Source organism: Lutjanus erythropterus, chromosome 10 (assembly GCF_056507025.1).
Source record: "Lutjanus erythropterus isolate fLutEry1 chromosome 10, fLutEry1.hap2, whole genome shotgun sequence".
NCBI lineage: Eukaryota > Metazoa > Chordata > Actinopteri > Lutjaniformes > Lutjanidae > Lutjanus > Lutjanus erythropterus.
In genome coordinates, this window is record NC_139326.1 from 22,756,236 (window position 1) to 22,779,300 (window position 23,065).

General features: G+C 39.1%; 1 protein-coding gene across 1 annotated transcript in view; it reads right to left on the reverse strand.

The window, feature by feature from the left end:
• Positions 1–23,065, reverse strand: part of ipo11 (importin 11) — a 154,182-nt gene that overhangs the window by 90,325 nt on the left and 40,792 nt on the right. Inside the window, exons 13-15 of the mRNA XM_084728700.1 lie at positions 21,053–21,143; positions 18,345–18,392; positions 13,861–13,966 (exon numbers count right to left, since the gene is read on the reverse strand). Coding sequence (XP_084584826.1) covers positions 13,861–13,966; positions 18,345–18,392; positions 21,053–21,143 — 245 coding nt within the window. The remainder of the gene's footprint in view (positions 1–13,860; positions 13,967–18,344; positions 18,393–21,052; positions 21,144–23,065) is intronic.

Sequence of the window (23,065 nt, forward strand, 5' to 3'; positions counted from 1 at the left end):
AAATTGCTTTTATCAGTGTCTTACGTATGGTGGAGACTGCAGTATAATTTGTGCTCTGAGGGAGAGAGACCATATCACTGTCCCTCTGTTGCGTAAAGACTATGTCTAATTTAACCCACGCTCTGGTCGTTCACATCTCAGTGTGCATGTGTATGACACCAGATTAGAGTCCCCAGGGAGATGGAGATAGCAGGACTGTTACACAGGATATTGGAGACCATAGTTTCACCCACAGTTCAGTCAGTTTTACACATAAAAAGAGTTTCAAAACACAACCCAGGGGACAAACTGAGAAAACTAAAGAAAAAAATAGGGTGAAAAAGTGTTGAATGAGTGTATTGTGTATTTGTTTATATGGATGCATGCCAGCCGAGCCTGAGGGACATGCTGACCAGTGACAGAAAAAACTAAATAAGAGAAACAGCTTAGTTAAAAAAAACTAGAAGGATCACAAATCCACTGGGACCGAGTAGAGTGACACAAATTAAAATGCCCTGTGCTGCACGTCCCAAATGTGAAGCAAAGCATGTTGGGAGCTGATGGTTGCATCGGATGGACGAGAAGCATCCCTCCGCACCTGCCCTTGTTTGTATCCCAGGCAGAGACTATGTCTGAGGGCTGCCTTGATGGAAGCGAGCGGATGGAGGGATAGAGGAACGGAGAGACGAGAGGATGAAGGATAGGGGGATGACACTCTTGTTGGCTTCTTGTCAAATATCCACAGGGAGCCAGAGTCCACAGTGTGGGCCACTAGCCAGAAGACACTAAACAACACCATGACTCAGGACTTGGAGACTGGAAATAACACTGTGTGCATGAGTCAGGCATGCAAGAAAAGGGAAAAAGAGTTTGCTTGTATAAATAAGCACAAAAGCTGTTTTCTGTGTTTCGTTTTGAAAATTGGTTTAATTGATTTCCCAATAGATTTCAAATAAATATTTGGCACAGAAATTTTGAAAACTAAAACTGAGCATGTAGATAACCCATCACTAACAACATTAGCTAAATGCCATTTGGACCTGATTTCTCATCATCTTGAAAGCACAAGATGGCACTTAGACACTCCTGGGCTAAATTGCTCAGAGGCAGTGGAGCATGCAAGGAGAATAAACTAGTATCCAATTACTTTTAAAGGAAAACAAAAGCAGCCAGACCAATCTGATTTTCTACAAGCTTTTATGGAGGCGGCAACATATGGGATGGATCCAACTTGACAGAGCAGGTACAGTGGTGCCAGTGGACAACGGCCGTGGGCACGTTCCCAGAGCTCTCTCTATACTCAGCTTCCAAACAACAGCCTGGCACCAAAATACTGGCTGTGCGTAACATCAAGAATAAATAATGAAATTACAGATGATTATCTGTTGTCACACTAACGCTCTTACAGGGTAAAAGTCTGGGAAATTTTGGCTTTTTAGTGTATTCTTTAAAGGAATAGTTAGGATTATTTGATGCAGGGTTGTGTGAGGTACTTATCAATAATCAGTGTGTTACCTAACAGAGATGGCAGTTGACACACCCTCAGTTTAGTGAAGCAGACAGGCATGAGCACAAAAGCATAGCAATGAACTCCTGTAGACAAGGTCAGCAGCAAAAGGTATTTTAGCCACTTAAAAAAAGACCCACCTAGAGATGAAAAAAACAATATCAGTTTAATTGTGTTTAGAATATTTGCACCACTTTACCTTGTCGACAGACAGCATTTTCCAACAGGAAACCACCCTTATATATTTAAATGTCTCACAATAACACAAACAACCTAACAGATCAAGACAGTGGTACACCAGCAGCTCCTGTGTTCGACCAATTTTGCCAACAGAGTTTGGTTGGTTTCAAAAGACAGCAATATTTGGCTTACAAAGTGGCAGTTTCCTGTTGGAAAATGCTGTCTGACAGAACATTAAATGAAAGTATTCTAAGTGGCCCTTTTTTAAAGTGGCTAAAATATATTTTGCTGCTGACCCTGTCCACTGCAGTTCATTGCTTAGTTTCCATGCTGTTACTCATCTCTGCTTCTCCAGACTCCAGGAATGCCAACCACCATTTCCTGTAGGTATGCACTGACTATAGATAAATACCTTATACACTTCCACTTTAAAATAATCCAAACTATCCCTTTTGGACAACAGATTATGACAAACATAAAACAAAACAGTGTAAGTGACAATCACTGGCAATTGAGATTTTATGCAATTTTAGACTTTAACACACACATAATATATCCCGACAATTGTCAGCATTATTTCTGACAATATCATAATCCATACATTGATTATTATTCACTTCAAATTCATATAGAATATCTGCTTCAGATGAGGAGACTACAGCCGGTAGTGTTTATTATCAGTGTGCTGGCAAAGTGGCAGAAAAGGATGGAAAAGCAGATGGAAAGGCAGGTTGACGGGGGGCATTTGTCCATCAGTCAAAGGTTAGACATGACTCATCGCTGCTCAACCTCCTTCCTCAGTACAGCTGTCAATGACCTGCTCATCCTTCTGGCAAACACATGGGAAATCCATGTGGACAAAATATTAACTAAATAAAAAGCAGAATCCCAATTGCAGTCTCATTAAATAGGTTTGTGCCAACGTGGCAATTATGGCTGAATGATGTTGAAAAAATATCTAATTGCGATCAATTTGAATGACATTGCAATTGCGATATAATTTATGATATTAGGGGGAATGCTAATTTTAACATCATTCACATTTTCATTCAAATCATTATCATAAAATAATTATTATAGGATGATTTTTGCAAGGATTTGTATCAAAAAAGTCTTTTAGTCTGTAAAAAAATGATGTGTAGGCCATTACATTTTTGCAGCGTGATATTTAATTTTAAATGGTAGTTTGACACACATTTAGTCTTTAGCGCGATCAAGCCTCGTGCAATTTGAAAATTGCCCATCTTGCTATTTCGAGAAAATATCAATTATTTGTTCAGCCCTAGTGGTGGTAGAATCATTTAATGACGATTGAAGGCCTGACTGTGCCAATATTCAGGTGACTTCAATTAACTTCCTATCAGAATTAAGCTGTTATTAAAAAAAAGTCTCTATAATCTGCACCCTACTGTAATGTTAATCAGCATGAATGACGAGTGAATTTTAAATCTAATTACAAACCAGTTTTCCGTCTCTTTTTCATAGATCTGACACCCCACATCTCTGTTCTCCATATACCTGCTCACCAAACTTTGCTCTGAGCTCTATAAGAGTAAGCAACATTATGGATATGACTTAGATTGTGAATTAAATAACTATTATAAACTGAACACTATGCTTAAAAAAAATAAAATTGTTTCACTAAGCACAGACATACAGACTTTGACTTCTATCTATGCAGCTGTCTGCAGTTCCTGCAGGCTCGCAAGCTGTACCTGTGTGTCACAGGGGCAACGTAAAAACAACTGTATAAGCTGAATAAAAGTTTGCTGCTTTATCTTCCCAAATGCAAATGTTAGTTTTCTTAGCATTTGCTTCATTTCTTGGCACTGATGACATTTCACTGTCAAGATGTGTCATAATTAGTCCCATGCGATGGCCCCTGGCGATCAGATCTTGTATTGGCAATCACAAGGGACCACAATTGGACAATATTGAATTAAAAGTTATTATTATTATTATTATTTCCCAGTTTCTGTAACAATAATGATAATAATAATAACAATAACAGGAAATCCAGCTTCTTTAAGATAATCTAAGATAAATACTTCTCAAAGTAAGGATATAAAAAGTCACAGCCTGAGCTAATTTCCATGAGTGCATATTATTTCCAGTGCATAGATCAAACCACTTATGTGTAAAACCATCAGAAATGTTTGTTTAGAAAACAATTTTTACTATGGATCAAAAGGTCCAAAGTCCTGGTTTTAATGGCCACATAGGTATTCATGCTGTTTGCACAACTCATCTGTGCAGCCTTTTAGCTACAGCACAGTGACCAAATGTCAATATACTCACTTAGACTTGAAATCTATTCGCTTAATGGTGTCAACAACAGGTGAGAGACCTTGTAAGACACAAAGGGAGCCAATACAAGACAACAGTAGTAAACAGTGCTCCACTGAAATGAGTATAACTGTAAGCGGGAAACAACAAAAAACACAGACATCCACCAAACATAAAACATTCATAATCAAATAAATCTATAGGGGGTCAGGAGCTTAGCTGTGACTCATCCAGCTAGAACATACTGCTGCAATGAAAGCCCACTTTGGTGCCTCTTCTTGCTAAAAACCACAACATTTTACCTGTACGAACATGCCAAACACTACAAATGTGGTCTGGGTGTTAAGTCAACAAAAAATCCATCCACGGTGGCAGATACTAGCAATAATTGGAAAATTAAGTTCAAGATCCCCAAAGCAAACAATCACTTTACAGCATCTATCTGTCACCCAGGAGAAGGACCGACTTTTCTAACAAAACTCCACACAAAAGGTCAAGCCACAAAAGGCAATGTCAAAATGCCAAAGTGTTTCTGTGCTGGCAGAGTCTGGCAGTAGAATGATGGAACGCACTGTGTTTCTGTATCTTACTGCCTGTCAAGGTGACACAAAAGGCTCCCTCTGGCTATTCTAAGATGACAGTTGATATTGAGGGGGGTGTGTGGCTGCGTCCAAGTAGGAATCACGTGTGTGTGTGTGTGTGTGTGTGTGTGTGTGTGTGTGTGTGTGTGTGTGTGTGTGTGTGTGTGTGTGTGTGTGTGTGCTCAAACATGACTTGCTGTCATCTCTGTGCTCCAAGACATGATGACTCATCACAGGTACGACAGCTGTTTTTGATTGAGGCAGAGAAGATTGACAGCGAGTCGAAGTCTAAATGTTTGTGCCGATAAGTGCACAAGTGTGACTGTGTTTGTGTAGTCGACACGCCAAAAAGTGACAAGCAATTCTTTTTAAGGGAGCTTATTGGCTGCCCGGGGCTCAGCCATAGGTGTAAGTAACACTCAATAGTTTTGCTGACAAATAAGGCCTGTTACTGTTGCTGCATCACACTGAGTGATGCAGATAGACTTACGCAGGGCTCAGACTTAAACCAATGGGGTAAAGATAACCAAAACTGCAAGCTTATAAAAAAACACTTACACAGCTTGTACGTTAAGGGATAATACCCAAGGTGAATGCTTCGTGATGACACAGAGGCTAAAAACAACCTGACGTGAAGCGGAGGGTGATTCACCTCCACAACACCCATTACAATCATGAAACATACAAACTTGGAGGGTATTATTCTGCTCATACCACAGGCACTTGCCTACAAACTGCCAGTTGTCCTTAAATGTCCTAAGGTTCAGCTACTCATATAAGTAATTCTGATGTCACTTTTAAACATCATGAAAAATAGTTCTAGAGTTTCTGTCGTCTGCATTCCTACAAAACATCTAGCTAAACATGAAAGAGTTCAGGCAGCTGGACTCAGAGGTTTCAAAATTTTTTCAAAGCATATTAAATCTCCCCTTCCTCAGATCAGCTTCACCACAGCTAACGTTTTATTACTGAATGTCCTTTTCTCCTCTCTGTTTGTTTATTTGGATATCCGGTCCACAAAAGCTTTGGGCATGTTTGAAATTAAATTTGCTTAAGTATTTATTTATTTAATTTTAATTTTTTTGATGATTGTAGTGGTGGTTATAAAAATAGCCTTAGTTTCCTGATCTTGAGCTAATCCTCGAAGATGCTGTCCTAACCTTCAGTTAAATACTGGAATAGTCATTGAGAAACGCAAACAAACACCTGTATCACAGGTATCTAGTTATACTGTTCAGTAGGGGAGGGAGAAAAAAATCATATTGGGTTTATTTTTGTTACAATTCCCTCATTGAATTTTTCATAGCGGAATCATTTTTTTATATGTATAAATAACTAGCTCCCAGTCTATTAACTTGATACTAATACATAAGGGGAATTACTTTTATCGCATTAATGGAAATTAGCATTACTGTAATATTCTCTTAAACTGATCCATTTTACTTCACAGGCTTAATATAAAATGTAGGGCTGCAACCGACGATTATTTCAATTGTTGATTAGTCTGTCAAGCATTTTCTCGATTAATCATTTCAATAATCCTGTCAGTCTTGTCAGTTGAAAAATAGGTCCAAACATGACGTACATCCATGTGGTCCACATGTTAAAGTAATAATTAAATAATTATTTTAATTATTATTATTATTATTTTCTCCATTAATCAATTAGTTGTTTGGTCCATAATATGGTGAAAAATATTGATTAGTGTCTCCAAGTCCAACATGACGTCCTCAAATGTCTTGTTTTGTCCACAATTCAAAGATATTAAGTTTACTGTCAGAGAAAAGTTAAGAAACACTGATTCATCAATTATCAAAAAAGTTGCTGATTAATTTAATAATCAATTAATAATTGATTCATTGATGAATTGTTGCAGCTTTAAGAAAATTACATGTGGGCTTAGACTTTCAGGCTCATACTTTCTCTGATCTGTTGAACCAAACTAATAGCTGCTAATGCAATTTATTACACGGGCTTCGACACTCCACACTGAGGTTTGACCCTTTGAGATCGATGTAGCTCTTCAAACTGAAAATTCAGTTTCAAAGTTCATATGTGAATGAATGTTAATTTAAAGGCTCTTATCGAATCAGAAGATAATAATAATAATAATTGTATCATCCCAGCCCTACTGTTCTGTCTAAAAGATCATCCACGCCTTCCAGCAAATCAGTATGCAGACTCTTCTGCGGCCGCGGTATAAATAATAGGTTACTTTACAGAAACAAGAAAGCATGAGATTATACTACTGATCATACTGATCAACGACCATTTGAATCAGTCATGCAGCCTGTCAACGCAGAGGGACCAGACAGTTGATGTAACGTAGTGCACCTGGTTCCCCATCTGGATGCACATTCGTCCATTTCACTGTCTCACAGCGGTTCTAAAACAGAAGTCTGCGTGAGGCACAATATTCAACAAGCCCTACAGCAGATAATTGTTCTCATTCATCTTCTCTCTTTTTCTCCTGAAGGCTGCAGGGAGGCATGACCCGTCACACTGTAATGCACATTAGCCCTGCAAGCTGTAGCCACTTATTTGCATGCGACAATATGTCACACGTTGATATTTGTTTAAGACTTTGTACTGTCCACAATGTGAAATTTGAATATTTTCTGGTTTCTTTCTTCTATGACAGTAAACTGAAGAACTTTGGATTGTGCACAAAACAACACATTTGCAGCTGCCATCTTGGGCTCTGTGGAACACTGATTAACATTCTGACACTTTATAGATCAAATAACTAATCGATTAATCATGATAATAATCAAGATTAATCAACAGCCCCATATTGAAAAGGGTAATTTGAATTATCAACAGGACATCATGTGTAAGTCTTCTGTAAATTTTGACTGAAGCTTTGCTTATAACAGATTTAATTAAAATCACAGTAAATTTGCCACCCGTAGTTATATTGCCCCACTGGTGAGACAAGTGAGCTCTTGCAACAGTGAAGAAGATCACAAATTGTCTCAGGATTGTTGATTCAGAACCAGGACTGATGAGCATACTCAGGATCAATAAAATCTAAATGATATCCTACACTTGGGATAAGTGACACAGACAAATTGGGTACTGAGAGGCAGCAGGAAATCCTGCAGGTGTGGGAGCAGGTGGGTGCAGACCTCTAGTTCAAACCCTTAAGACTGCTGAGGACAACACCAATTTAACTGCTCCTATAAGAATGGTTTCTGAATAGAAACATGCTCCTCTTTTAAAGTTTTTTTGTACCTCTCCTGTTCAGGACATTGTTAATTTTTAGTGTTTTATTGTTATTTTTGATGTGGCTCAAAGTCCATTTATGCAAGCTGTATTACATGCTCCAACAGCAAATACCCAGTGGGCCAAAAAAGGCAGGCAGTGCAGCCTGATCAGGGAATGCTCTGGTAACAGCGAAAAATGTGCACCAAGCAAGTGTGTCAGCCAGAAAATCTGCTTTGAATGTGGCTTCTGGCAGATGCCAATAAAGGTATTGTCCTTCTGCTCCTCATGAGATGTTGCCAAGTTGGGGAAATATTTCAGCCCTGTACTTCTCCGATTTTGCTGGCCTTACTAAAAGCTCTGTCTGGTCCCTGTCTACATATCAACACACATTGTTTGTCCCCACCTTTAGGAGAAATGTGGCCCACATTGTATGAACCATATAGTGAAGTTGAGAGTTAATTTCCCTAACCTGTTGGCAGTAGAGAACAACAGTAATACAACAGAACAGCACCAGAAATATGCCTACATTTCCCAAGACACAACACAAAAAGTGTTCAACTAGAGTAAACAGACCATGGACAAACAGCCCCTGGGCTGAATTCAATTCAACTCATCCAACAAGGGCTTCACCCCAGCACACTCAAGCATTGGGAAGAAATCCAAAACACAGAGAATAAATGCTAAATACATAGAGATTAGAAGCATTAAAAAGGGGCCACCTTGCATCAAGAGGATGGACTATGTAAGGACACCAAAACTAACAATCATCGAGAAAGACTTTTCAACAGGTTTTCTGTTGACTGCTTCTGTTTGTACACTCAGTGACTCCAAAAATACCAACCCTGCTTGCACAAAAGTAGTGGGCCATCTTCATTGTTTCCCTGCCAATCACTTGTCCAGTGTTTTCCTTTGAGAGAATAATCAGATACTAAAAAGGGAGAAACTTGCACCTTACTGAAATGAACAAACAACCAAACAAACACCCCCTGGAGACAAGTGCTTTGTGTCAACAGGCTTTTTACTCATGTCCAGGTAGATACTGCTGTGGTCCTTACTTTTCAATATCACTAATAACAAGTGGTGACCACAACATGAAGGGTACAGTGCAGGTATTTTTCTGTCTCTCAGTCCCTACAGTGCAACATTGACAAGGGCAAGCTGCCAGCTGCTGTCAAACACAGACATGCCTCTCCTGCTGGCTGAAATAAAAAGCAGCATTTCTGATATTTCTCAAGACATTTTCTCTTCCTTTTGATAATAAAAAACTAGTAATACTGCAGATTTAGAATAAACCCAATGACATTCTGTTAAGTGCTATTGAAAAGACAGAAGAAGCACTGTTGTAAAAGTATCATTGCTGCATACCAGGGAGGATGATTTGAAGCCTACACTTTTGTGGGATTTCTCTAAATGTATCAGAGCAAAAAACTCTTCAACAAAATAGAGATAAGTCAGCTGGCACAGGCCATTACAAGTAATCACAACTCTCCAATATAACAGTTAATGGCCTGGTCCCCACAATTCCCTGATATCAATCCACCTGAACGCCTTTCGCAATGAACTTGAAAGTGGCATCAGTAAAAAGGAACATCCACCTATAAACATTAAGCCGTTGTGCACAGCATGATCAGCTTTCATACTGAGGCACTGCAGGCCCCTTGTTGAGCCACAGCCACAAAGTGTGACACCTCTTTAAAATGTGGGCAGGCACATTATGGAACAGGGATTTGCAGCTTTCTGGTCAGTGAGTGAATATAATGTATATTTGGAGCTCGGTCTCCCCAGCACATCAAATAAAACTGCAGCCCAAACAGATCATTTCAAAGTGTACAGACCGCAGCATATGGAGAGGAAATGGGGTGTTACAGTGCTCTGACTGTGCTGAAAAAGATGTTGCCTTAAAAATGAGGGCTTCAGATTTAATACATAAATAGGGCCCTTGAGAGGAAAAGGGTAGAAGACAGTGTGGCCTTGGTAGAAGGTCATCGGTTTATTTATGTAGTTAATGGCTGATGATGCATGTTACATACAGTGACTAAAGCCATATTTGCATGATACTAGTTTTACCTAGGGACCTCTACTAATTTGTAATAATAGCAGCAGTAATCTATGGTCTTAATCCCATGGAAATCTGCCATGTCCATAATTTGTAGAGTAAGAATTCAACCACATATTTCACCAAACACAGAGGTCCTATGATAATATTAGCCCCACGTGAATTGGTATCTCAGTGATTTGTGGTCAAAAACTGAACAAGTATGTAATTAGATCGAGGCTCATAATGTGTTGAACAGCAGTTGACAGCTGTGCTGTGTGATCGGCTATACTGACATTTATGATTAGTGATAATGGCAGAGAGTGTGAGCTGCAAATTTGCATTTATGCTTGTAAAACATAACTATCTGGTTACCTTGGAACTGTCCCGCTGCTAAATTTCTAAATTGCACAAAGTCCCCTGGTAACACTAGTCCCATGTCAAAGGCTCAAATTGTTATAAGATCACTAACAGTAAAATTAGAAGCCATATGATCTCAAACACTTTCTTCTTTGTATGACTGTGTTCCCATTCCAGGCAGTGATCAAGCATGCAAGAACTCTCTATGCGATGGCTTCATAAATGTGACCAGCAGGGTTTTTCTTTTTTCAAACATCTCAGAAGCATATTCTTGTGACTAACACGTTCCACTGGGAGTGGAGAATGATATACAGAACCGTGATAGGATGTAAAACATGATGACATACTGACAAAGTGAAGACAAGCACACTTAAGCAAAAGTGCATTCAACCGAGTCTACAAACACATGTATGCTGACACACACGAGGGGGAAAGAAAAAAAAAAAAGTTAGGAACATCATCAAAAACGTCTGTGCTTTAATAGCCATGCTAAATCTACATTCTCATTGTAGAGGCCTCTTCAAAAGACTGTGGGAACATCGCAAAACTGACAGAAAAGACAGCCTGATTCAGCACCCCAGAACAGAGAAATCAATGAGGGTTGAAAAGTTTATCTACTGTCATTTATATAACTATCCTTGGCTTTACTGAAAGTAAAACAAAATCCTCTTAGCAGAAAGCAATAGGTTATCATCTAAGGACCTCTTTGCTGTTTTAAAAATAGGCGTTCTTTGGCAATTATGGGATAAGGCTGAACTTGTCTTTTCATGATTAACAGTTTCACTAAGGAGACCAAAACCAACAATGAATTTATCCTGCAAATATCCATTAACTTTTTTGCCACAGGCTTATAATGTTTGTGCCTGGAGCCAGACTGTTGCATTTGGGCGAAGAAGAAAAAAGCAAAGAAAAAGATGACAGTATACAAAAATTACAATTAGATTTTAACCACAGCATTGTCACAGTAAATAACAGTGTTTCTCAAAACATTTTAAGTGAGAAATAGGGGATGCAGTAACAGAATCTTGATCCATATGTGAACAACACTGTCTAGACTCCATTCACACTTGGTTTTTGCACGTATTTGCAACGTTTCCAATAGCAGAATCCCAAAGAAATACTTTGTTAGTCATTCGTCTATGTTCAACTCATGTTATTACTGCGTAAGACTCCATACAATCAGACATCTTTTTGCAACCAGTGGAGACAACCCTACCGGCCTTTAGAAAAAATGCAATTTTAAGGCACTTCCGCATTGACGTATGCTACCATCTATGTTCTAGACCCGACCAAGAAGGAAAAGAGGACAAAGACGTGGAAGCAGAAAAATGGTGAAATAACAGAGGATGACATGTGACAAACGTCTTTAGTCTGAACCAACAGGTTATTTAATCAGCTTATTATTCTATTTTTATTACATGCATTTTCATTTGTTAGTTTCTATTCTTTTTGTTGTTATTTGGGAGCAAATGTTCCTGTGTATTTGCAGGAAACAAAGAATGTAACACAGGTGGTGTTTGGCTGCCTCCCTGTGCCATTAGCTCACTTTTATTTGTCAGGATGCTCTATTTGTGCTCCCGTTGAGGCCTGACTGACATCCCTAATTGTTGTGTCTCAATAAACTTTTTGTTCCAAAACAAAAAATTCAAGTAAAAGTTTGAATATCAAATGGAAAATTGAAGTCGCACAGCGTGGAGGTGAACTGAACTTTAAAAAACTAACAAAGCAATAAGGGACTCAGGTACAAAGTGGAGGGGTTATTCACACCTGCACTGTGTGGGAGAAGAGCCACAGTGACACCTCCACGCCTGCACTCTGACGTCAGCGCCAACCTGAGTGGCCGACCTTTTGAGTGCTTGTGGGCTTTTTGTTTTGATTGTCTTGGGGTCCGTGTGTGCAGGGCACTGCTTTGTTCTTCATATCACTCTCACTACCTCGCCGCTGGCCATCCTCCCTCTGTCCCATCACTTTCCAAATGCATTCATCTATCAGCTCACTCTTTTTGGACACTGCATCTGACCGTCTGTAGAGATCGAGGTTTGTAGAAGTTGTATTACTGTTTTTTTCCAGCCCATTACAATGTTAATGCTGTGACACGTTTGGCTGCTGCTTGTGGAGTGATGGTGTGAATACAAGCAGCAGTTGTTAATGTGACAGTGGCAGACATTGACTCATATCATCAGTCAGCTACTTATGAGCCTCTTGGCATGCGCCGACTGTGCTGTTGGCTGTAATCAATAGCTGGACAGAGGTTAATTGTCGATTAGCTTGAGTAACACAGAAAAGAATGTTAACTATGGACTGCATCAGGCACCATTAATATCTGAAAGAGAGCTCACATAAAATAAAACAAACATCCACGGGCTCAAGTCTCACTATTATTTTCTCTCAGGCCTATAAAACATTGATGAAGCAAAATATGACATAATCAATAGTCATCACCCTCCTAACAGCGATGAATTTGCTGCATACTAACAGGCCAGAGGGGAACCACTTTACAATAACATTACCTTTATAAATGATTTAAAAGCAGTTTATAATTAGGTTATCAATTTGGTTGTAAACACTTTATAAATCATTAATAAGCTGTTGCAGCACATTAGACAAAGACCTGTTTTTGGCCAAATACTGAGCTGCACTGTCAATAGGCGAGTAAGAAAATATCAATACACTTACTAGTATTGCAGTATAGTGTTTTGTGATGCTGTATCAATTCTCAAAAACATTGTATGTGATATCGCGATACATGCAAAGGTTCATGGCAGTGGTTCATTTTGTGTTCTAAACCCCTGATAGCTAGATAGCAGTGTTGGTATGTATCCTCACGGTTCTGATTGCATAAAAAACTAAAGTTTTGACTTTTCCATAAGACGGAGTGTTCTTTATACTATGGCAGTTTTCCTAAAATTAGAGTTTTTAAAAATCACAATATATCACCTTATCTACAGTATCACAATATAGTGAATAATAACTCCTGTATCATGATCGTGATGTTCTGTATCGCCAGATTCTTGACACAAACCAAAACGTTAAGGCCCAGATCTCATTGCTTAGTGAGTTTTCTTTGTCTTCTCCATGCATAACATACTGAATTTGCCACTTGCACACATCTCCCAGTTGAGACCCGAGAGGACGGGAGGAGGTGGGAGGAGGAATCGCTGTTGGATGGACTGACGAAGATCGTATGGAAAATTTTAACATATTGGCCAATTCTACTGGTTACACCCTCCGTGCCCTCTTTGAACAGGTGAGCCACCTGTTTAATGCTGTCGTTGCTGCAGAAAAATGATCCATTTTTATCAGCTTTAGCTGGGAACTCTCTGCAGACAGTGCAGTACATAGCCAGTATTGTGGCATCATACTCTACCCACGGATATATTTCTTTCCATGAAGGGAGAAATTTCTGTGTCTCTTTTCTGTCTCATCAGCTAATTTAGCTAACTTTGGCTGCAAGCCTTTCACCATCAACATCTGCACGTTAACTTTAACTGGCCACTCCAGGGCTCCGTAATAACAGAAACAAGAGAGGAAAAACATAATGATGATAATTTAAAAAATTATCCATGTCGGTGCTGATCAGGCATGTCAGGTTTTGCTTGCCCGTTGGTTATTTTTAGTTGCCCCAAGCATTCTGGCAACTGTTATTGTCGGACCCTGTCATGTCTTAAGGAAATGAAATAAACATGCTGAGTGTCAAAAGGAATTCAACACTTTTAACACATTACCTGTGATGGCTGACTTGCAGCTCTGCAAGAAGCTGATTCTTGAACCACTGGTCAAAGTCCACGTTGTCAAACAGTTCATAGGCTGCCAGTCCCACTGCATTGTATACTGTGGACAAAACAACAACAATAACCGTCAAATCAGTATCAGTCACAGTATTCACAACAAGACTGCAAATATTTAACTTCTAAAAAGAAAAGTACAAAAAAGTTTGAGAACAGTCTTGGTTGTGAAAGAAATCCAAAAAGATATTCAACAGCTTCTTTCAAAATAAAATGCTTCCTTATGTTCCGTAAATGTACTGAAGAACACTAAAACTTGATTAATCCTTGTCATTGGCAACCTTAAAAGGAAATTACAACATTTTATCACACAGGATGTTCGCTTTGCGGGTCTAATACATTTAATCACTCAAGAAAATGCATTACTTCTCAGGTTTTATTAGAATATTTTAAATTTAATTGTTTTATGTGGGTTCAACATCCCAAACTGATCTCTCTGGTGCAACAAGAAGGTGAAAGATGCACAACGAGAGAATGGAACCTTTGGAGAAATTGCAGTGGGATTGCTGGCTGCTGAAAAGCGGACACTGAGCTGCATTGTTGGATGGACAGCCAGGAGCCAACCATTGCTTGAAAAGCTGGGAGCTAAATTGCATTGGTGGCTTAACTTTTTTATGAAGGAGCAGCTGAAGGAGTACAAAGAAAGAATAATAGGAAAAGGATAAAGGGGGCAAAGTACAGTGTAAGCAATGAAAGGTATTGAAATGGGGGTTATAGTGTAAGGAATTATATGAGCTTAGTGTTCGGAGAGAAGGACTTGCTGTATCATTCAAGTGTCGGAGTTGGAAACAGAGTAAACCACCAGCTGAGGTCTATAAGTGCTGCCGTGTTCTGGATGGAGCCGAGTTGATTTTTCTCACCATCCAATCACAGAAAAATGAAATTCTTGCAGAAATCTATAAAATGTCAAACATTTTTGATACCATATCGCAGCATGAGTTTTATATGTTGTTGCTCAAGGTCTTGGTATCTTGATGTGGTATTTTGGAAGGATTTTTGACCAATTTTTACCATTCCCATATTCCCATTATATGAGACATAATAGAGCATTGCAATAAATGTTCTAATCCCTTATACATTCCTTAAACTTTCCAAATGTGAACAGGCACTTAACTAAACCAGACTAGAAAACCTGGCAGCATCCTGAAATAATCGTCAGGTTCCCATCTTTCAGATGACATATACCACCTCTTTGTGGCACATACTGCTGACCTGCTATGTCTATAAATACCCTCTGTCCCCCTTGAGAAATTAAAAAATTCATGTTTAGTAGGGAGCGGCATGTGTGATGTCACCAACTCAAATTCTGAACATTCTGTCCATTCAAAAAACATTTCATTTCAAATTGAAAGTATTAAAATTAAAAAACCCTCAAGATCTCTATAATATTGACAATTATGTGAGGAACAAGGGCATAACAGCGCAACAACAGTAAAAGGTGCTCTTCAGACATAGCGTGGCAATAATGTAGAGGAGGATACTAAAAAGGCAACAGAAAAACAAATAAAAGATGTGATTAGAAAAAAGTTGACAGTATGAGAAGAAAATAATACAGGCATATAAAAGGACAGAAGCCACACAAGTGGAAGAGATGCTTCCAGTAACTATTTATGATTTATTTTTAAAAGTAATGAATTTTGAGATGGAAAAAGAGAAGACTGAGAGAGAGGAAAATAACAAAGACAGAAAATGGAGGAGATTTAACAGAGAGAAACTTTTTCCCATTACTATAATTCTCTAACATTATGCAAGGCTGGCGCAGCACATGAGGTACTGAGATCTACAGTGCGTCTATGTGAGCGTGTGTTATTGTGTTTGTTAGAGAGAGAAAGAAAAGCCAAAGGGAGCAATGGAGGGATATAAAACACTGTAGGAGTTTCTCAGTGGAATTATCTAAAAACTTATGGAGCAGCTAAATGCCTCTCAGACATATTTTTCTCATTTATCATGACAGTAAGATGGATACAAGGAAGGATAGGCAGAAAAGATGGGTAGTCCAAAGCAGTCGCCTCTGTTTTTATAACAAAAACAGAAGAAATTAGTGTGGAGTTACAATTTATAGGTGAATAAAAATCTCAGGAAATCTGACTCTCAGAAAAAGTAACATGCATTTCTCTTTCTCTTCCCTCTGTGAACAGCAGCTAAGAGCTTAAAAAAGTGTGCATCCTGTTAGGACGGGTATCATTTAAGCAGTGTTACACAAGAGGTACCATCATTATTAGCACGACGGTGATATGGTCAGGACCGAGGTATTCCACTGTGCTTAAGTACAGTGATGGTTACAGACCTCACTGAAGTAACGTTTACTCCTATGTAATGAAATCTAGTTTACTAAACCAACAAGTAGACCCTTGGTAACAACCTAGCGACAGAGAGGATTTCTGCTGTACAGAGTTTCGTTGTGATCCAAACATTTCCACAAACTCCAGAGTGCTGTAAGGTCCAAAAGTAAAAATGTTCTGCTTCAATCCATATTTGATGCCGTTCAACCTTTCAAAAACAACATTTTCACTGTGGTCAAAAAGTGGCCTGCTTTGCAGCTTGCTGCACAAAAGAGAAGGCATGCACCTCACAGGATGGTGTAGCATCAACGGCACCATAAACTGTCTTCATCAAAGAAAGCTGATTTATTCAACAAATGTTACATAAACAGCTGCAAGACATATCCTAACGGGTGGTGATAGTCTATATAGGCTGGTTGTAGTTCCCAGTTTATTTTGATGGATGAAAATGTTTCAAACACATCCCCTCTCTCGGCAAAGTAAAATTTCATGAGCACAGTGTGCTGTTATGTTGATTTGAGCATGTTCTAAATGTCTAGTTGACCAATCAGATTGCTTAGTCGGAACTCCATGTTGTAGAATACAATTTTATTGATACTGATATTAATACTGTACTGCCTGTCAGTACGGATACTTGTGGATACAATTATAGATAGTACTTGTCATAATTTATCACACAGATATTTTACTATTACTTTTATGCAGAAATAAGTTAAATTGTTTGATAACTTATTGCATTCAGCTGCATTTTCATCACATTTAAAATAAAAATGAGCACACACCTTCAAATGTACTGCCCTGTCAGCTGTTCATGTAATGTTACATATCAATATTTTGGGGCTCACCATTTGGGGAACTAGTACCGGTTTAGTACTGGTTCTCAATACCCATCCCCATTCACTATTCTTAATTCTTCATTAGTACATTGATTATGAAATTTTTTGCTGTTTATAGAGTCCTATGTTTGTTGTCACTGACACAGTTTAGCTTTCCTTTGAGGTAATGTATAGTTATTTCCTGATCTACAGCATTGCTTTAGTATTCTGGTTCCCCAAAATGAGATGTTAATATTTTTTCAATTGTGCTTTTAGTGATCACAAAAAGGCATCTCAGAGGGCTAATGGTGCACTAAGATATACTTACTCAGTTCTAATGCACAATATTTCAGAAAGAGGACATTAATGCTGCTGCCAGTGGAGCATAAAAATGACAAATGTGGGAATGATACAGGGGCTGCAAAAATATAACATCTTTTGGTTGTGTACAGCAACAAAAATTTAAAATACTGAAAGAGGGGTGGTTTATACTTGATTCAATGCCATTAAGGAACATTTGTTGGTTATAAAAAGGATGAAAGCAGGTGGTCAAGATGGTTGTTATATATTACTTATGCCAGATGTCTTGATAGCGCATAAGATGGACTAATGTGCCGTTTTCAGCCTTCAGTTCACTGAAGCAAGTTCAGGTATATAATTTTGGCAGTGGACTCTCTTTTTACAGTAGTATAATTAAGGTCTTTGACTATAATTGTATTTGCACCATTGTAATTATCGACTTATTTATTTTCTCTGAAAAAAATCAGCCTTTGGCTCCCCTTTGGCTCTTCAACCAGCTCTCACAGCCACAATTATCAGCTACTGCTGCTACCACAGCACAGCTTCATCATCCAGTATCGTTTTATCAACACTGTCAACAGACTGCTGAGATCTCGACGGGCATTCAGCTTTAACAGAGACCCTCCTAGCAGGCAATCTCAACTGTCTCTGATTTAGTTGTGTATGCAATAAAAGCACCAGAGTGGCAGCCCTGACCTGCCAGAGAGTTATAAATACCAAAAGGGGGTAGTGTGAGGAAAAAGAGTGTGTAAGAAAGACAAACAAGGAAGGAAACATGGTGTGCATGGACATGACAAAGCACTACAGCAAGAATCAATCACATTATAAAACAACAAAAGGGGAATCTAAAGGCACAATTATCATTTTTGTGTAATTATTCAGACTTAGAATCTAAGTCTATGCATCTCCTTTGTCTCAATATGCCCTGCTCTTCCTCTGGAAGTCCAGACCAGTCATTTAAAGCACCTGGCATGATGGATGATGTCAGTTATTGAACAAGTGAGAGAAGGTGAAGCCTTTGACTCACCTGCATCCTTCATTAGCAGCTGCACAGGATCTTCCACATTGGTTGGACCTGCAAAGACAGACACACACTCTGGATGTAACAGACTGCATTTGGAAAACAAGTGTTATTGCATATAGTTTAAGCATTTTTTTCAAAGATAGCAGAAGATCTGCAAGATTTAAAGGATGCAGTGACCACATCATGACAAAGTGGCAACTTAAAGGATCAATGTTTAGGATTTAGTGGCATCTGGCAGTGAGCTTGCGAACTGCAACCAGCTGCATAGTGCTCCTTTCTGCTCCAAAACCCAGAAGTCCACTGTTGCTGTGGTTCTGCACAAATAATGCCTGTCCGTCACGTCATATGGCGTTGTTGTTGGACAATTGCACAGAAAAAAGACAAACTGCCATCAATTTTCATTTGTCAGCGTACTTATTTGCCTAGTTTCGGGTCTTCAGACCACTGTGGAGACGTAGACAAAAATGGTCTGAATGGGGTGCTCCCATAGCTCAGTTGGTAGAGCGTTCTCCCCATGTACTGAGGCTGTGGCCCATTTGCTGCATGTCATTCCCCCTCTCTCTACCCCCTTTCCTGTCATATTTTCAGCTGTCCCTACACAAATAAAAGCAAAAGCCAAAAAAAAATAATCTTAAAAAAAATGGGCTGAATGAACCTTTTAATCTCTGGGACTAAAAATTCCACATACTTTGAGAAGAAACACATCTTAAGGTGAAAAAATACAGTGATCCTTATCTCCAGGTGATTATAAACACTGACAATATATTTGTTCAATATTATACACCATATCAGCCATATTATGCCAATAGATCCCCCCTAAAATCTACACACCAGTCATTTAAAGCAGCCTGCACTGTATCAGTCTTGTCTCAGTTAATTCACTGGCCTGTTCTCTCCCTCTCTATTAGTCATTGTTGTGTACTCAGGTCCCAAAATCAATAGCTGCATCCCCTCAACCATAGAATTACCCAATCTGGCGTCTTCCTTGCTCTAGCAGAACCCATTTCCACTCTGTCACTTGAAAACGAAAGCAGCTTGGGAGACAGGCCGGAAGCAGACCCTGTAAACTGCCTGTTTGAGCAACGGCGCCACTAATTCAGCAAAAGCACAAGAACTACATGCCAGGATCACCAGCGGACCAGTGGCGGTGTGTGTGTGTGTGTGTGTGTGTGTGTGTGTGTGTGTGTGTGTGTGTGTGTGTGTGTGTGTGTGTGCGCGTGTGTGTGTGTGTGCGTGTGTGCGTGTGTGTGCGTGTGTGTGTGTGTGTGTGTGACTGACTGACTAGGGAGCTGAGAGGGGTTGTAATAGCGGAGGTCATCACCAGGGAACTTGAAGGTGCTGTCAAGCCTACCGATTACATGTTACACATGCATGAACAAACCTGCATGCTTTGATGGTTTATGATATATGAAACATGTACCACTTACTCTGGGACAAGGCTACATTTCATGATGACAAATAGAGATGATGAAGAGCAGTGCACGGCAATTTCATCTGTATAGCAGCTTTCAAACACTGTATAAACACTAGGGCTTAGCCTGTTTATATGAATAGTCAATGATTCAGTCTTTTTTCAGTTCAGTGTACCACACTAAATTCTTATATCAACCTACATGAGTATGTTTTACCAGTAAGAATCACATTTTAACGGCTTTCTGCGTCACCCGCTAGGTGAAAAAAAGTTACTAAACCAATGCACCACAGCACGTCTCTCCCCAGGCTGTCACCAGCTCTGAAAGCTCCGTGCTCCTTCACACCGTGAATTAAGGGTTTTCACTGAACCAGAGTTGGTGATTGCTGGAGCAGTGGAAAGGTGAACCAAGTTTTGTTTTGCTTCTGTTGAGCTTGACTGAAGATGACGATGTTAAAATGACAGTTTTGCAGAGTGTCTGGGGAGTCTGGCGAGGAGCCATTTCTGGTTAAATAAAAGGCAGTTTACTCTTTAAATAATGGCCTCTCTTTGCATCAGTCTTTTCCATGACATTGTCAAACCCTTAGAATACCTATCTGAGCCTGTAAGTGGCAAAGACAACACATAAACAAGCAAGTGTCACCTGCCCCGCACGTGTTGCAGTGCACTGTGGTGAAGTGTCTGACAGCACGTCACCTATGCTTTCTATCACTCTTCTCTACTTCTGTCACAGTTATCTCTGTGGTTTGTGGTGATTTAGAGACTCAGTTTGTAAAGTTTACAGCCTGACATTCTGTTACATTGCTCTGCACACTGACTGACAAAAGGGAAAAAAGACCACTAAACTGGAGAATCTCAGTCGACTCAGACTCTGATGATCTGAATCTCAAACTTTCCGAGGGGCAGCCCTAATAAACACATTAAGAAAGCAATACAAAATCACAAGTGAGCTAAAATACATTAAAAATGGATCTTTATGATATCGCTGGGATAGACAAATATTAGACAGACCTCTAAGTATAACACAATAAAATCCAAGAGCACCACAAAAAGCCTCCAAAATGGCCATAAAAGTGAATCTAAACAGCTTTAACAAAAATTGAACTTTACTACCTTCACAAAGGTAAAATTTATTGCAGAGTTGTATTAAAAAGCAAACTTTTATCTATGAGTACCTATTAAGGTGGTTACTGAGTGCATGTTTTCCTTGCATTGAAAGGATGTTAAATAGGTTTGCTGAAAATATGAAAAGAGAGCAGACTGTGCTTTTGGCCTGTAATAATATTTAAATTTAACTGACCCTGGAGATTCTGAACCATATCCAGGAGCACCGGTGTCAGCGTCTGGCTGTAGTTGTGGAATATATCCAGGAACAGTACTTCTGTGCAAGGCTAAATACAGGAAAAGAGTAGAGGAGACAAAAAGGAAAGCTGGTTAATTGGCAGAATAGATTGGCACACTGCAAGCAAAAGACATCACAATCATTCGCTTTTCTACCAGCAGTATCACAGCTTTCCCCATTCTCAGCAGCCTGCTGTTGTTTTGTTGAGCACTCAGAGGTGGTCAGAGTGTCAGTGCACACCTTCTGTAAGCACAAAGAAAAATGTATACAAAGAGGCATGTGCACGCACACGCACACGCACACACGCACACACACACACACACACACACACACACACACACACACACACACACACACAATGGCTTGAGCTCCCAGTTCAATAAAAAGTCAATGTGACATTGTCGGGGGATTTCTGGGTTTGTGTGTCTGCGTGTGTGTGCTCAAATAGAGAAATGATGAGTCTACCCATCGTCAGTAGTTTATTGGTTTTAGCTGTCACAAAAAAATCAATATTAAATGAAGGTGTAAGATATCTGACAATGTGGGCTGACTCAATTCACGGATACATGCTGTGTGCTATAGTAAATGTGTATGTGTCTGTGACATCTCATAGCATGTAGCTTTAACCTTTAAGCTTTATCCCGGTGGCAAGAGGTCAGAGGTCAGACGACACCTCTAAAAGGCCAATCCAGCACATTACCCTTGTTATGTTGAGAAAATATAGACAGGTGGTAAAATTGATGGGTGAAGGTAATCTATAATCAGCCATTAGAATTGGTGAGCATGTAGGGTGTAGATGGACAGTGACATCAGATCTATGAACAATCTTGAGCACCACAAGCTGCTACTGTGAAGGTCAAAAGAGGGTTATGCTGTGCAGAAAGTCCCTTTATCAAGAATTATATACACACATGCAGGAGTGTGTGTTTTCAGATGCTACGTTAGTAGTAAATATACATTATAATTAGCCTCTGCAGCCTACATACAACCTTGTGACATATGATCACAAACCTCCAGCCCTCAGGACTGTGATAATTTCCAAACTCCATCAAATAATGATTTGGTCATCAACTTTTTTTTAAAGTATGTGAAAAAGCAGGAGGAAGAGTATACAGTTTAAAACTCTAAGGTCGCTCTACAGTTCATGATACAATCACTTTTAATTGTGTAAAGTGTATCAGATTAAAATGCCAACATTGTCCTATCTAAAGGGAACACTGATGCAATAAAAAGTGAGGAGGACTCTTAAAAACAGTTCCTTGTTAATATCAGAGGGCGTCAGACCTTTCCAGACTGCCATCCATTACTCTGCACTTTCATTATTAGCAAGCTGGACAGTCAGGTTTTTTTTTTATTTTCATCTAATCATTGGCCATATCGTTGAAAATAACCTATTTTTTATTTTTTGAGACTTCCAGATAGTGAAGTAATCAGCTACCTAATAAACTTGTGTACACCAAAATGCCACATTTTTTACTGCTGCTGTGTGCTTTAAATTAAGACCTCCAGCTTTAGGGATTGTCATCATTTCCACATTAACAACTCCATTTGTATTATGAACTTATTTTTTAAGTATGTGAGAAAGCAACAAGAACTTGGAGCAAAAGAGAGTTCAGTTTAAAACTGTCAGGCCGCTCGACAATTTACAGTAAAAAAAAAAAACTTTTAACCAGGCTGCTGCTGTCCGACATTTAAGTATTTAAATTTAACACACAAACATAGTCCTCTAAAAAAGGAACATTGGTGCAATAAACAGTGACAAATACTGTTAAAAGAACAGTTCACCCCAAAATCAAAAATACATACTACTGGATCTTTGTGTTTAGTTACTCATTAATTGATCTGTGCTACAGAATTTTGCTTATAGGCCTACAATTGCATTATTACATATCTAAAAAACATTACATTAAAAAAAATACACCACTCTATGGAATCTGGATTGGCATGTCAACCTGTGATGTCAGTCCAATA